The sequence below is a fragment of the Megascapheus bottae genome, chromosome 30 (genome assembly GCF_031878675.1).
Source record: "Megascapheus bottae isolate mThoBot1 chromosome 30, mThoBot2.hap1, whole genome shotgun sequence".
NCBI lineage: Eukaryota > Metazoa > Chordata > Mammalia > Rodentia > Geomyidae > Megascapheus > Megascapheus bottae.
The window spans coordinates 1,447,297-1,463,179 of NC_143538.1; the positions used below are offsets into that span (position 1 = coordinate 1,447,297).

General features: G+C 43.6%; 1 protein-coding gene across 2 annotated transcripts in view; it reads right to left on the reverse strand.

Moving 5' to 3' along the window:
- The window catches only part of Peak1 (pseudopodium enriched atypical kinase 1), a 49,283-nt gene that overhangs the window by 22,871 nt on the left and 10,529 nt on the right, over window positions 1–15,883 (reverse strand). For both annotated transcript variants that reach the window (XM_090321609.1, XM_090321610.1), the window contains exon 2: window positions 5,717–5,901. In XM_090321609.1, the coding sequence (XP_090177735.1) occupies window positions 5,717–5,901 (185 nt within the window). The remainder of the gene's footprint in view (window positions 1–5,716; window positions 5,902–15,883) is intronic.

The following is a 15,883-nucleotide window of genomic DNA, read 5'->3' on the forward strand; positions in this document are numbered from 1 at the left end:
TTTTTGAACTTTTAGCCTTTTGTAGTGGGTTTTGTATGAGTTTCCTGTCCTCTCAAAACCGAGGTGGAATGGAGCCAGAGCATGTGGGTAGTAAGATGCTGCTAAACAGATGGACAGAGAAACAAAGAACTGGCCACTATTCTGAAGCAGAAAGGCACTGTCAAGGTGACAAGGATATAAAGATGATTAACATGGGGGCCGGGAGTTTGGCTAGTGGTAGAGTGTTTGCTTAGCATGCAAGAAGACCCGAGTTCGATTCCTTGACACCACACACATAGAAAAAGCTGGAAGTGGTGCTGTGGTGTAAGTGGTAGAGCTCTAGCCTTGAGAAAGTCCAAAGACAGTGCTCAGGCCCTGAGTTCAAGACCCAGCACTGTTAAAAAAAAAAAAGATTAACATGGCTTCTTCAAATAATGGTATGTGATGTTGGCGGAAAGAAACCACAACATTCATTCCACAGCTCCAGCAAGTAAGTCAAGCCATTCTCAAGGCCCAAAAGTGCTTTGTGTTTTAGGTTGTTGTTTTTCCTCCTAAAAGAGAGACAGGTCTCGGGCCGGGAGTTTGGCCTAGTGGTTAAAGTGCTTGCCTAGCATGCATGAAGACCCGGGTTCGATTCCTCGGTACCACATACATAGAAAAAAAGCCGGAAGTGGTGCTGAGGCTCAAGTGGTAGAGCGCTAGCCTTGAGAAAGTCCAAGGACAGTGCTCAGGCCCTGAGCTCAAGCCCAGGACTGGCAAAAAAAAAAAAAAAAAAAAGAGAGACAGGTCTCTTAACTGAACGCCAATCATCTGGGTCAGTTTTTTTTTTTTTAAGTTTGGTATCTTAACTGTTTTTATTTTAAACTTTTAATACTGTACATTCTTCTCAAGTCTCTGGGGCCAGACACCAGGCTCAGTTTTCAGCAGGCCAGATATAACATCACATAGTCTACATTTTTGTGGCACACTAGGCTCTCTAAACAGAAAAAAAAAATAAATTGTGCTCTATCTTGACTTGCTATACACTAAAAAAAAAATTCTGGGTAAATTATGTTTGACTACACCCTTACTCTTTTTGAAGTTTACATATTGTACCCTCTACTTTCTTTCAGCTTAAAAATGTCTTCAGAGGGGCTGGGAAGGTGGCTTAGTGGTAGAGTGCTTGCCTGGCATTCAAGAAGCCCAGCTAGGGCTGGACTCTAATCTCCTGTAAACTGGAATTGGAACTGTGGCTCAAAGTGGGAGAGTGCTAGCCTTGGACAAAAGAGCTCAGGGATAGCACCCAGGCTCAGAGTTCAAACCCCATGACGACCACCACCACCACCACCACCACCAACAAAACGTAAGTAGAACAGATGAGACAGGAAGGGAGAGAGAGGGCAAAACTGCAGCTATGGACACAGATGCTTCACGACTTCACTGCTTGCCTAATCGAAGGAGCAGGCCTCTTATTGGCTGAATGCATCCTTCTCCTTGATGCACTGGCAGCAGGTGCCAGAAACTCAGGGGAGGGCCGGGAGTTTGGCCTAGTGGTAGAGTGCTTGCATAGCATGCACAAAGACCCGGGTTCGATTCCTTGGTACCACATACTTAGAAAAAGCCAGAAGTGGTGCTGAGGCTCAAGTGGTAGAGCTCTAGCCTTGAGAAAAATCCAAGGACAGTGCTCAGGCCCTGAGCTCAAGCCCAGGACTGGCAAAAAACAACAACAACAACAAAAAACCCACAAAAAACCCCAGAAACTCAGGGGAAAGGACCTGCCTTACCTAAGGCCTCATCACCTACCATAGTGAAATGTAACCCATAATGGGCCCGGCAAAGGGGACGCCTCCCACACTACAGTAAGACAACTGATCTCCAAAGAGCACTGTGGACTGAGCCTCAGACATGCAGGCCAATGTACAGAATGTCAGCTGAGCAGCAGCGGAGGGATACGCTTCCTGCACTCTCATCAGTGAAAATCTCCCTGAAAACACCGTTACTTATTTAGGGGACAAGTTATCTGTGTAATTTGAATATTTCACTCGGTCAACAAATTCTAGAACATGCAAAACTATTTTTAAATGTGACTGCAGCAAGCAGGCATAAATGGATTTACTTTAAAATAGAAAGAAGTACAACAAATGCACAAACAAATGTTAAAGCTATCAATGTTAGGGTTTTTGTTTGTTTTGTTTTGTTTTTTTTTGGTGCCATCTTGGGGCTTCAAAATGCAGGGCCTGGGCACTGTCCTTGAGCTTGCCTTTTTTTTTTTTTTTTTTTTGGTCAAGGGTACCACTTTACTACTGAGTCATAGCTCTACTTGTGGCTTTTTTGGTGGTTCATTGGAGATAAGAGTCTCATGGACTTTCTTGCCCTAGGTTGGCTTTGAACCATTTGTCTTTAGATCTCAACCTCCTGAGTAGCTAGGATTATAGGCCTGATCCACCAGTGCCAGGCTAAAACTGCATTTTGAAATCTTCAGTTCAGGGCTGGGAGCACAGCCTAGCGGTAGAATGCTCGCCTAGCAAGCACAAAGCCTTGGGTTTGATTCTCAGTATCGCATACACAGGAAAAGCTGGAAGTGGCGCTGTGGCTCAAGTGGCAGAGCGCTAGCCTTGAGCAAAAGTGTCCAAGGACAATGCCCAGGCTCTGAGTTCAAGCCCCAGGACTGGCAGAAAAAAAAAATCTTTAGTTCAAATCATTAGTGTTACGTTGGGATGTCTGTTCAGTAACTATTGGTTGAGTAAATGAATGAATGTCAATGAACTCTTTAGAATGAGTTTTAGGAAGCTGGCAGTTATAACAACATTATTCCATGGTTACACGGCTAGCAGTTACAACCATCTTCTAAGTTTATCCAGTCCCTCAACATTCAACACTGCCAATCAATACGGTGCTGAGATCTGGACACAGAACATGCTTAGGTGTTTTACTTTCCTTTGGTGTCTGAACAGTTCCCCACTGGCACATGCTCAGAGAAACACAGTGAGCAATGTGGAGATTCTCACGGGAACACATAAAAAGGAGGCAGAGCCAAGATTTGTACAATTCCTTAACTAGTAAGCCTATGGATCTAGCCCCATATTAGGAAACAAAGAGCCAGTGAGTTAATGGAGCGCCTAAACTGTGACTTGAACCTTTCTGAGCAATGCCAGATTTCCCTCCCTTGAGAATCTCCCAAAGTCAGACACACCACAGTCATTTTTAGCTCATCCATTCAAACACACTCTTAGCACCTCCTGGGTGCTTAGATAATGCGCTAGGATGCAGAGATACAGAAAGAGGAGTGAGCCAAAAATCTGTTGAGCAAAGGGAGACTTGCTAGATTTTTTTTTTTTTATTATTAAAGCAACAGATAAAGTTCTCAGTTACCCAGTTAATGAAGGAGAGCAAACATCACCAACTTATTTCTAAGAGAGGAGAATTCCTTACATGTTCCTGTTGATAAAGCAGTCAGAAATGTCACATAAAAAACAACCAGCAGGGGCCGGGAGTTTTGCCTAGTGGTTAAAGTGCTTGCCTAGCATGCACAAAGACCCGGGTTCGATTCCTTGGTACCACATACATAGAAAAAAGCCGGAAGTGGTGCTGAGGCTCAAGTGGTAGAGCTCTAGCCTTGAGAAAGTCCAAGGACAGTGCTCAAGCCCAGGACTAGCAAAAAAAATAAACAATAAAAAATAAATATCATAGAGTTGGATCAAAAACAACCAGCAGTCAGCCGTGCCAATGGCTCACACCTGACATCCCAGCTACTCAAGAAGCTGAGATCTGAGAATCGCAGTTCAAAGCCAGCCAGGGCAGGAAAGTCTATGAGCCTCTTATCTCCAATAAACCACAAGAAAACCAGAACTGGTGCTGAAGCTCAAAGTGGAAGAGTGCTAGCCTTAAGCAGAAGAGCCCAGGCCCTGGGTTTGTCAAGCCCCATGATGGACAAAAACACTAACAACAAAACAACCAGCAAGCTGGATGCCAATGTCACATGCCTATAATCCTAGCTACTCAGGAGGCTAAGATCTGAGAAATGCCAGCCTAAGTAGGAAAGTAAGAGGTAGACATTAGCCTTGAATAAAAAAGCTCAGGGATAGTACCCAGGCCCTGAGTTTAAATCCCAGGACAGGCAAAGACAAACAGCCATCTTTCTTCAAGGTGTTTTGAAATGGACTTGGAACAACATGAATAGATATTGTATCTGTAATCAGGAAACTAATTTTGGTGGCTCAAGTGACCACCACCCATAGGAAAGGCACCATTCTGTAAGGAGTGACATTTTTTTTTTGGTCCTGGGGCTTGAACTCAGGACGTGAATTTTATCCAAGAGCCTCTCTGTGCTAAAGGCTCTACCATTTGAGCCACAGTGCCACTTCCAACTTTTTCTGAGTAGTTTACTAGAGATTAAGAGTCTCATGGATTTTCCTACCTGGGCTGGCTTTGAACCAATCCTCAGATCTTAGCCTCCTGAGTAAATAGGATTACAGGTGTGAGCCAATGCAGGCCAGCCCCTTTCAGTAATTAAACATAATAAATGTACCATTTTAAAATATCAGAGCTTTAAATCACAAAAAAATTACTCAAAGGAGTAGTATAAAGCTACATGGAAATGATTTGCTGAAAATATTAAAAGAGATTTCTAAATGCCATGTGAAACACTTGTTCCAGTAGGAGAGACAGAAAGAACTCCCAAACCTCACATTGTAGAACCTACAGAGTTAACCCTATTACCTCACAAAGAAGCAATCTCACCATGTGTCAAAACCCACAGATGCCAAGTGCAGAGGCACTTAAACGCTTAAGGAAGATTGGGCAGCATTTTATGAGTATTATGGCAATACGAAGCTATCTTTCCGCTAAAAACATCTATGAAGTGTATTTCTGCACTCAAAGTAATCATGGAGCTTGAACTTGGGGCCAGGGAATTGTCTCTGAGCTTCTTTGTGCTCAAGGCTAGCTCTCTTCCACTTGAGCCACAGCTCCTCTTCCAGCTTTTTTTTTTTTTGAGTAGTTTATTGAAGATAAGACTCTCACAGACTTATCTGGGCTGGCATCGAGTAGCTAGGATGACAGGTATGAGCCACTGGCACTTGGCATGATCATGATTTTTAATTTACTTTGTGTTGGTACTACGGCTTAAACTCAGGGCCTGGGTGCTTTCCCTTGGCTTCTATGCTCAAGGCTGGCAGGTATAAGCTTCAGCACCTGGCTATTTCTATTGTTAAAATCCTCTTGATGGTTCAAATATTTTATCCCTTCTGTTAATCAATTAAGTCAGTTCAGGAACTATCTTGAAAAGGGCTTTTTTTTTGTGACACAGGGGATTTCATTCAGGGTCTGTGCTTGCTTAGACAGGTGCTCTACCACTTGAGCCATGCCTTCAGCCCTTTTCTCACTGGTTATTTTCCAGACAGGGTCCCACTCTGCGCCTTGATTGGTCTGCAATCCTGTTGCTTATGCCTCCCTGGATGTGGGACATTCTGACGACAGTCTTCTTGGTGAAACATCAAAAGAATTCCATGTGTATCCCTACAATTGTGTTGATCACATTAGACTGAATCTATTAACAGGTGCACTTCTCTTTCCTCAGGCAGGAACCCTGTCAGCATCTTTAGCACATGGCACAGAGGTCAGGGTAGCAGGTGTTTAACATACGCTTAGGCAGCATTAGGATTATTTTGTTTGTTTGCTTCTGGTGTGAGTTTAAAAACTATCTCTCTTGGCAGACGGAACACTGGGCAGGGCATTGCAGGGTGATATCTGTACTTACCCAGGTTGCTGTAAGTTGCACTACAGGGGTTCGGGTCTGCAGTGTCTGAAGTGTCATCTTTTTCCTCTTCCCTTTCCAGGTCAGGAGTGGGCAGGGCTGGTGTAACGGAAGTGCCATCTGGCTTCTCAGTGACAGTTCTAGGATCCTGAGGAGATAATCCCTCTGGTACTTCATGGGTCACGTGGCTGAAACAGAGCAGACCACCCAGTCATATTTATTGGCATTCACAGGCTGTGCTAAAAATTAAATGTGTGGAAGACACACCCAGATCAACTTGGCTGAATGACCTGGGACAATGGCTTATTTCCACCAGCAATTGGGTCTGGTGGTGGGAGGGGCGGGGGCCATGTCAAGGGACATGGCAGAATAGCAGGAAAGCCACAGAAAGACTCTTCTAGGGACAAGGTGGCAATGGTGGGGTAAACAGATACACACAAAGCATACTACCCTAATGCTATGGTAGTTAACACACGTCACTGCATAGTATTTAAATTATTTAAAAGATAGTAGTTGCTATACACTAAAGCACTCTGCAAAGAAGCAGGAATGAGTAGGACTATTGAGCAAGAAAACAATGCAACTGTTCTGTGTTTGGTACTGGTACTGGGACTTGAACTCAGGGCCTGGGAACTATCATTTACCGTTCTTTGCTCAGAGTGATATTTGTGTGTGTTTCAGAAGGTACCTGGAGGATTGTAGATCATGGATAATGCACTGGAGGGGGCACTGGGGGCAGGGACACAGTCGTGCCACAGACTGCTAGCTTGGAGCAATGAGGTTCAGGGACAGTGCCCAGGCCCTGAGTTCAAGCCTAAGACTGGCACACGTGCACATGTACACACATATGCTCACATGAATGTTGGATGAGTACCATTCATCAACCGTTCATAGCAGTCTTGCTACGAGAAGGAAGCCTCGAGGAGTGCAGCGTGCTGTGCCTCCTGCATGGCCGCCCCAAGGGCCACGCAAAGCTGCCTCCACAGACTATGGGCCATTGTAAAAATCAAGGTAACGGGTTCTACATTCCTGCACTAGGAAGGACACAGTGACATGCCCAAGACCCTCAGGGACCACTTGGTATCAAGACTGGACACGATTCGAAAGCCACACACCAGTGGCTCACCCCTGTCAACCCAGCTCCTCAGGAAGCTGAGATCAGAGGACTGTGGTCCAAAGCCAGCCTGGACAGAAAAGTCCATGAGTCTCTTACCTTCAATGAACCACCAAAAATCTACAAGGAAAGCTTGTGGCTCCAGTGGTAGAGGACTGGCCTTGAGCATGAAAGCTCAGAGACAGAGCCTGGGCCCTGAGTTTTAGCCCCAGAAATGGCCTCTCTGGGGGTAAAAAAAAAAAAAAAGGATCAACATTTCAGAAGAGGGAAATATGTTTGTTTGGCAAAAGTTAATACAACCCATTTCTAAGTTCAAAGCAATAAGGTGATTTTAAAATATCAGTTATCTTCCTTTTTAAGACAATATTTATAGATATTGGGCTGTAACTCAGTGTTTTTACACTTGCTCAGTTTTAATGCTCGTAAGGGGCACTCTATAATGTAAGTCATGTCTCCAGATTGATATTTGGTTTGTTATTTGGGAGATGGAGTCTCTCTGGCACGACTCCTTCTTTAAGAGGAAAAATTCTCATCAAGCTCTAGAGACCACTTTGGTGGGCTCCTCAGTAGCTGTTGGGGTCTTCTGGTTTTTGCAACCTTGCCCTTGAACCTTTCCTCTATCCTGGTCATTACAGAAAGCACACCGTTTATCCATAAGGATTGGCGAAGGCCTCAGACACCATGACTCTACCCCTTGTAGGCAGTGGGTTATGTACCCCGAAGTCCAGAGACTGTAAAACTACTAGAAAAACAGTTGCCATTGGCCAACGAGGAACTCCCCAGGCCTGTTCCATACAGGAAGCACAGTTTTGTGCTCTGAAAGGCAAAGCGGAATAAAACCCAGATGCTAAAAAGCCAGAAATATCAGACTCACCCACTGTACTCACTCACACAATTTCCCATTAAAGGAGATTTTCACAGGGCTCCTTGGATCTGCTGCTCATGTTCTGAAACAGGACGAACCCCAGAATACACACCGTGTACTGGGCTCACTATGGGAATGAGCTTGAACTCTGTACCTTGATAACACTATACCTTGATCTTCACCTCCAGGGTGTGGCCTGGGGACTGTGCCAAGGTAGCTTCCGGAAGGAGCTAAGCTGAGAGCAGTTTCATGTTCTTTGAGGACTAGAGCAGTGCAACTTATATTCAAGATAAAGATTTGGCCACAGTCCCTTAGGCTGGCGCTTTACCACTTGGAACACATCTCCATATCCAGCTTTTTGGTGGTTAGTTGAAGAAGAGAGTCTCATGGACTTTCCTGCCCGAGTTTTAAACTTCAATCCTGGGATTTCAGCCATTTTTAATGAATGTGCTGGCATTTTAGGTGATCAGTTAAAATAATTGCCAAGTAGAAAGAAATATGCAAAAAAATTGGTGATAGTAAATTAACAAGGATTTGCAAATAGATGCTGAACTCTTTAGTTTGCATTTTTCCTGACAGCAACGTGGAAAAGGACTAAGAATTAAATATATATATATATATATATATATGGCATATCATGTCATAATGTTGGAAGAAAAACAGCTCTTTGAATGATGAAAATAGTACAGAGAGTGGCCGGATGGGTGTGGTGGCTCACACCTGTAAATCCTAGCTACTCAGGAGGCTGAGATCTGAGGATCAAGGTCTAGAACCAACCAGGGCACAAAAAGGACCTGAGACTCTTACCTCCAATTAACCTCTAGAAAATGGGAAGTAGGGTGGTAGCCTTGATCTGAAGAGCTCAGGGACAGCACCCAGGCCAAATTCAAGCCCCATGACCCACAAAAAAAAAAAAAAAAAAGAGTGGCTGGAGTTAAAAATCAGGTATAATAGCATACTAAGTGAGAAGTAAATTCCAATCAATTGAGAATGGCTTCAGAGTTTGGTTCAGTCTTGACTTTCAGAAACTAAAAAATTACCTAAGAAGAAAATAAAATCTTTACTACTATAGTTTATCATTATATTATACATTAACATTATATAATATGTATATAATATGGTATATTATATATTAATTTTATAAGAAAATTTGACCTTTGACCTCTGGTTTTATTTTTTATTTAGATATAAAATTAGAAAAACCCTTCTAAATACTAAATATTATACTACTAAATACTAATACTTCGTGCAGGATTCATCTCCCACCATTATCTCATTGGGACAAGTTTAATGTAACACTAAATGACAACACTAAAATGGGAATCAGAAGCCAGGTTTTATTTTCCCATAGCTTGAATTTCTGAACTAACTTGATGCCATGAGGAAAAGAAGTAACTGAGAAACTGAAAATTTCCCTGTTCTCAGCCATAAGACAGATGGTTATAAAAATTCTATAAGATGAAAATTACAAGAAAGCTGTGAAAATTTCTTACAGTGTCTGTTTGCACATTTTCAAATAGTAAAATAATGACCAAGATGACTATTCTTTCCAAGCTAAGGATAATTTGATATCCAACACTATAGTCTTTGAGTATACATGGAATACATGGTAGATTCTATAGTAACTCTAGTGCTGACACCAGGTTCTTGGTCTGCAAACTCATTTTCCTGGGCCCACAGCAGTCAGTCTACTTTCAGCATGGAACGTGCATGTGGCAGGCCTCTGCGATCAACCAGTTATAGGTTGGAAGGCAGAAAAGATTAGGGGGAAAAAAGGATCTACATGGAATACATGCATACTCTTTTCTTCTTGTCATCATTCTCTCAATGAGACAGTATGCCATTTACATAGCATTTACATGGTATTATTATAAATAATCTTGACGACTTACAAGTTTCCAAGATGTGATGGGGTATATAAAAATATTATGCTGGGCTGGGAGTTTGGCCTAGTGGTAGAGTGCTTGCCTAGCATGCACGAAGACCTGGGTTCGATTCCTCGGTACCATATACATAAAAAAAAGCCGGAAGTGGTGCTGAGGCTCAAGTGGTCGAGCTCTAGCCTTGAGAAAGTCCAAGGACAGTGCTCAGGCCCTGAGCTCAAGCCCAGGACTGGCAAAAAAAAAAAAATTATGCTTAGCCAGACTAAAAATACTATGCTTAAGACAGGTGGCTCACGACGCCTGTAATCCTAGCTACTCAGGGGGCTGGTTCAAAGCCAGATGGGGCACTAAAGTCTATGAGACTCCAGTTAATCACTAGAAAGCGGGAAGTGGGGCTGTGACTCAAGTGGTAGGGCAGTAGCCTTGAGCTAAGGAGCTTAGGGACAGCGCCCAGGCCCAGAGTTCAAGTCCCATGACCCACAATAAATAAATATATAAAAATAAAAATACTATGCTATTCTACATTAGGAGATGAGGGCATCCAAGGAGTCTGTTGTCTCAGTCTGCTGTAATCAATCTCTAGTAGATAAGGGGGTGACTGGACTTTAAATTCTTTATCCAGCTTTTTACTAATGGTCAGTTTTAATTGCAATTCAGTCTATTTGACCTGATAATTCAAATATATGGCATCACCTCTACAAAGGCAACTCTTCTAAGCATAAATGAGTAAGGTATTGAGAGGAAACAGAAACATTGTTACAAATTAGTGTATCTGTTATGCAGATGGATACCTAGAAGACAGCCTCTTCTCAGCCTGCGATATTCATACATAATTCAAGGCACAGAAGAGAGCTCCCTTGTTTTCCCCAGGGGGTAGGATTTATTTCTACTCCATCTAATCAAGTAATTCCCCCCACCCCCTTGAATGTTTTCCTGGCAATTTTGTTCATGACAGGTTTTGTTATAAAAATTCTGTTCAATATCTGAATGTACGATTGAAAAAGCAACAGATGAAAGGCCTTCATGTACCCAAATATCTTCACATTTCAACTTTATTTTCAGATCTGGCCACCTCCAGCTTCAGAAGGGGACAGTAACTAAAACCTTTTTTCTCTCTCCCTCCCTCCCTCCCTCCTCCTCGTGTTGGTACTGGGGCTTGATCTCAGGGCCTGGGCACTGTCCCTTAGCTTTTTCACTCATGTACTTTACCACCTGAGCCACACCTCCACTTCTGGAATTTTCCTAGTTAGACAAACAAAAAAAAACCCTAAAACCCCCAAACTCCTATTCCTGCTAATACTTGGTCCAAAGTACATGAGAAACAGAATTTCATGGTTTTGTGAGTGGAATCCCAAGATGCACATTTGCAGGAAAGAGCACAAATTAGCAAATTTCACAGCTTTGTAGTCTACTGGAAGAGAGGAAAGAAAAACATTCCAGTCCTTTTTCTCCTCTACCTCTAGGACCTCCTACCAGAGTGACATTTCTTAATCCTATCCTGGTTTCCAGGTCTTCCGCTTGATTTTGCTACAGTGTCCTAGTCCCTGACATTTGCAGGTAGACAAATGTGGCGTCTACTGATTTGTATCGGAGAGTCCCAATTCCTCACTAAGTCCCTGTAGTCTTTAAGCACAAACGTCAAACCTCTTATCATGAATGGAGATTAACCTTTAACCAATCTGATGAGTTTCTGTTAATATGTTGAACTCAGTGTGGTTAAACAAAGGTAGCTATTCCTGGTGGCTTGGTGCTGGCACAGGGGAAGATTGGCGACTACATACGAAGTCTCGAATAGGTTCTAATTTTCTCTTTTTTTTTTTTCCCAGTCCTAGGCTTGAACTCAGGGCCTGGGCACTGTCCTTTGGACACTTTTTGCTCGAGGTTAGTGCTCTACCACTTGAACCACAGCCCCACTTTTGGCTTTTTCTATGTATGTGTTACTAAGGAATCGAACCCAGGGCTTCGTGCATTCGAGGCAAGCACTCTACCACTAGCCTATGCTCCTGGCCCTAGGTTCTAATTATCTGACACTGCATGGAGAGCTACATTTTTTTTTTTTGTGTGTGTGTGTGTGTGTGTGTGCGTCAATCTTAAGAGTTTGAACTCAGGGCCTGGACACTAACCCTGAGCTCTTTGGGTCACAGCTACTGCTACCGCTCTATCCCTTGAGCAGGTTGTTTTGTTTTTTTTTTTTAATTTAAGGGATGTGGGTGGTTAATTGGAGATAAGAGTCTCAGGGACTATTCTTCCTGAGCTGGCTTTGAACCACAAGTCTCAGATCTCAGCCTCTGAGTAGCTAGGATTCTAGGCATGAGCCATTGGTACTTCACTTTTTCTTTAAAGTACATATGAATAGCAAATTAAAAGTATCCTCAAGCCATGAGAATGCAGAACAGCAAAGTAGATTAAAAAAAGAGACCATTATAAATCATTGTCACCTTCATAATACTAAGAAAAATTATAGTTTTAAAAGCCTATGAAATACCAACTCAGAATGGTACCCGGGCAAGTCAATCGAAAAGATGAGGACATTTTGGACAAGACCAATCAAATAAGGTTTCCTTCTTCATACTCTCAGCCCTGGACCATTGCCAAAGAAGGGAGTGATATGCTCATGGTTGCACAGATCTTACCAGACGCCCACAGCAGCTGGGTAGCCTGGGGGCCAGCTCCCCCTGCCTGAAGCACCTGGGACACCTCGTCCCAGGCCCCTCTCCTCTCCCTCTGCCTTCTGATTAGGAGCAGGGAGATGAGTATGTTCATGAGATTTCCCCAAATCACAGCCCCAGAGAACTTGGAAACCGAGCCCAGTCAGCACAACAAGCGATGCTCTCTCCATCTGAGCACCAGAGCACCTCGAGAAGTAGAGATGAGGAAGCACGTAATCAGAAGTGGCCCAAATGACAAGGGGGGCATAGGTGGCAGCGTGGGGTCTGGGCTGATACCACCCAAATCTAATATCCACTTCCCTTTTCTCTCTCGTTCCCCCCTTCTTTGCTTCCTCCTCTGCAAGTGGTAGGGCTTGAACTTCAGGCTCTTGCTTGGCTTTTTCACTTGAGGCTAGTGCTTTACTACTTGAGCCACACCTCCACTGTTGGCTTTATGTTTAATTGGAAAAAAAGAACCTCACAGACTTTCCCATCAGGGCTAGCTTCAAACTGTGACCCTTGGCTTTCAACTTCTTGTCTGGACTGGCTTCAAATGTGATGCTCAGCCTTTAGCCTCTGGTATAGCTGGGATTACAAACATGAGCCACTGGGCATGTCCTGTGCTTGCTTGCCTGCTTGCTTGCCTGCCTGCTTTCTTTCTTTTCTTTCTTTCTTTTCTTTTCTTTCTTTCTTTCTTTTCTTTTCTTTCTTTCTTTCTGCCAGTCTTAGGGCTTGAACTCAGGGCCCGGGCACTATCCTTAGATACTTTAGCATCCTAGGCAAGCACACTACCATTGGGCCAAACTCCTGGCCCTGCATGTCCTGTTCTTTCTACTGCAATGGTACCATAAGGCAAGCAAGAAGTATGGCAGGGAATCGATAAATATTTGATTATGGTAATGAGAAAGAATGTAGCTGTGATTAAAGGATGGGGGCAGTAATGATTACAGATGTGTTGTACTCTGAAAAATCTCCTAAACAAACAAAAAGGTAGTAATTTACATTGCAAAAGGCTTTATGGGGATAGGAGGGAAAAACTGGGTGTGCACAAGGGCAGGGGTGACACTGTGGAAAAAGAAAGGTATTCTCTGCCTGACTTATGTAAGTGTAACCCTGTCTGGTATGAGAATGCTTCTAGATATTTGGAACCAGCTCTATCTAACCACCAGCTCTGCATCCACGGGGTTAGGCACTGTGATCCAAGGACGACAGGAGGGCTGCCACACTCACAACAGCCACAATTACAACAGCTGACAGGACACGTGACTGGGCCTGTGTGAAGCCCCGCCCCTCGGCAGCACAGTGACACTCCAGGGGGCTCTCTCTTGTGGAGGGCTGCAGGTCTTGCTTCTACATACATGATGCTGGGACCAGCCCCTGTCTCCACAGGTGACAGCCCAAAGTGTCCCCAGACATTTTCAAAAGTGCCTTAGGGGGAGGGGGTGAAGGCAGGGGAAGCCCTTTCCCTTTTTAAGCTTTTTACATAAACTCAGTTAAGTCTTCTAGCCACCTACAGGTAGGTGAATACTTGGGTTTTACAAATGAAGACTTTAGAACCTGGAGAGATTGAGGTAGTTGCACAGTAGTTTCATTCTAGAATCTGTTTTTTTTTTTTTTTTTGCCAGTCCTGGGCTTGAGCTCAGGGCCTGAGCACTGTCCTTAGACTTTCTCAAGGCCAGAGCTCTTGAGCCTCAGCACCACTTTTGGCTTTTTTTCTGAGTATGTGTTACCAAGGAATCGAACCCGGGTCTTTGTGCATGCTAGGTAAGCATTCTACCACTAGGCCAAACTCCCGGCCCTAGAATCTGTTCTTTAAACAGTAACATGATTCTGTCTCTCAATTTATACTGGAGTAAAGAAATAAGCAGAGATCAAGTAACTTGCTCGAAATGACACAGTAAATAAGTAGCAGAAGCAAGATTCAAACCCAGGCTTGATTAACATCAAAGTCTACATTATTATTATTTTTTAAATTAGTCTACATATACAGAGGAGATTTCACCATTAGCATTTCCACACATTTCCAAAGTCTGTATTCCAAAATATTATACCAATAGTCTCCAAGCTTTAATGTACCTAAGAATCGCCTGGGGAGCTCACTGAAGATGTGGATTCTGAGCCCCGACCTCTAGGGACAGATATGACAACTTCAAGTGTGTCCAGGAATCTGCACTGACACACTCCAGGTGATTCAGATGGAGCTGGTCCCAGGAATCCTCTGACAAGCCATTTTTCATGGCCTCTGTCCCCCAGAAAGAAAACGACAATAAATACAGAAGAAAGAAGGTGTGAAAAGAGAGCAGGGTAATGGTGCATCTGTCCCCAGGAGGGATATAAGCAGGAGGGGAAACGCAAAGAAATTTATAATCAAGTGTTTAAGAAGTGGAGGGATAATACTTTGGAACCACTCCTAATCATCTAAGGTTTATTATTAGAACACAATTATGCACACTCACAAAATGTTAGAGGATTTGGTCTCGTATAGCACATGTGATTTTTGTTCTAAGTGCTCGCTGAAGACTGAATGTAAGAAATGACCTCTGATTCCAGCAGTAAGCTAAGCCTGCTGGCATCTGGTAAAGAATGTGACTTTACCAATCGAGGACAGAGAGAAGCAAGCATGAAGGACAGGCCCTGGGACAGGAGGGGCCTATAATGGGAGGGGCCTCTTCTGCAAACTGCCATTCAGATCTGCCATTTTTCCAGTCACTGTCATTCATACAACCTGGAGACCACCAAGCTGTCACCTGCAGGCCACAAGGACCTTTAAAAATGAGGTTGCCATCTGTATTTCCATTCTTGTTCCAAACTGTCTTGAGTCAGCTCAGACAAGCCAAATAGAACTAGTCTGAAAAGATCCCTCACTCCAGTGCCCATTACCCACAATGCCTCATTGCACTAATCTTCAAAGAGTATTCTAGCTCCCCATTACCCACAATGCCTCAATGTCTTAGGGGTTCTTCCTCCTCATAACACCTGCATGGGGACTGGTGGTTGAGGTCAGCACTCAGTAAGGAGGTGGCACCAACCTCCATACCCCTTGTCCCCAAACTACCAGGGTGTCCCTGTGGAGAAAGGATTCCCAACTGGATTCAGCACCGACAAGTACTGACAGACAGAAAGGGTAGAGAGAGGCAGAGATGAGAGAGAGAGAGAGAGAGAGAGAGCGAGAGAGAGAGAGAGAGAGCGCCTCTGCATGCATGTGCCAATATACAGAAAGGCAATCAGCTGATTCCTAGGACTTTTTTACCCCATGAAAATTAGGAGTAGGGGGCACTAATTGATGCACCAGGGTCAGCATTACTTTGCCTTTTTTTTTTAAGGCCAAACTCTCTCTCTGCTATTGTGAGATCATCACTCTAGAGCATCAATTGTCCATCCTGAAATTAAACCTTTAAATGTCACTCTGTAATCAAGGAGCAATTGCAGTTATGTTAAATGATCATTTACTGAAACGGTAGCCTAAAGGTCTGCAGGCAGACTGAGAAGTTAGAAACTCAAATTTAATGGCATTCTGGCAGCCAATACTAGTCTATACACCCCCTCCCATTATTTATCTGTAAAATGGGTGTGGTGACATTTATAGAATGTATTAATTAAGACAGCCACATAAAGTCCATTTAATGGAGTGGAGAGTTGTGCCAATGCTGAGTACTTTGA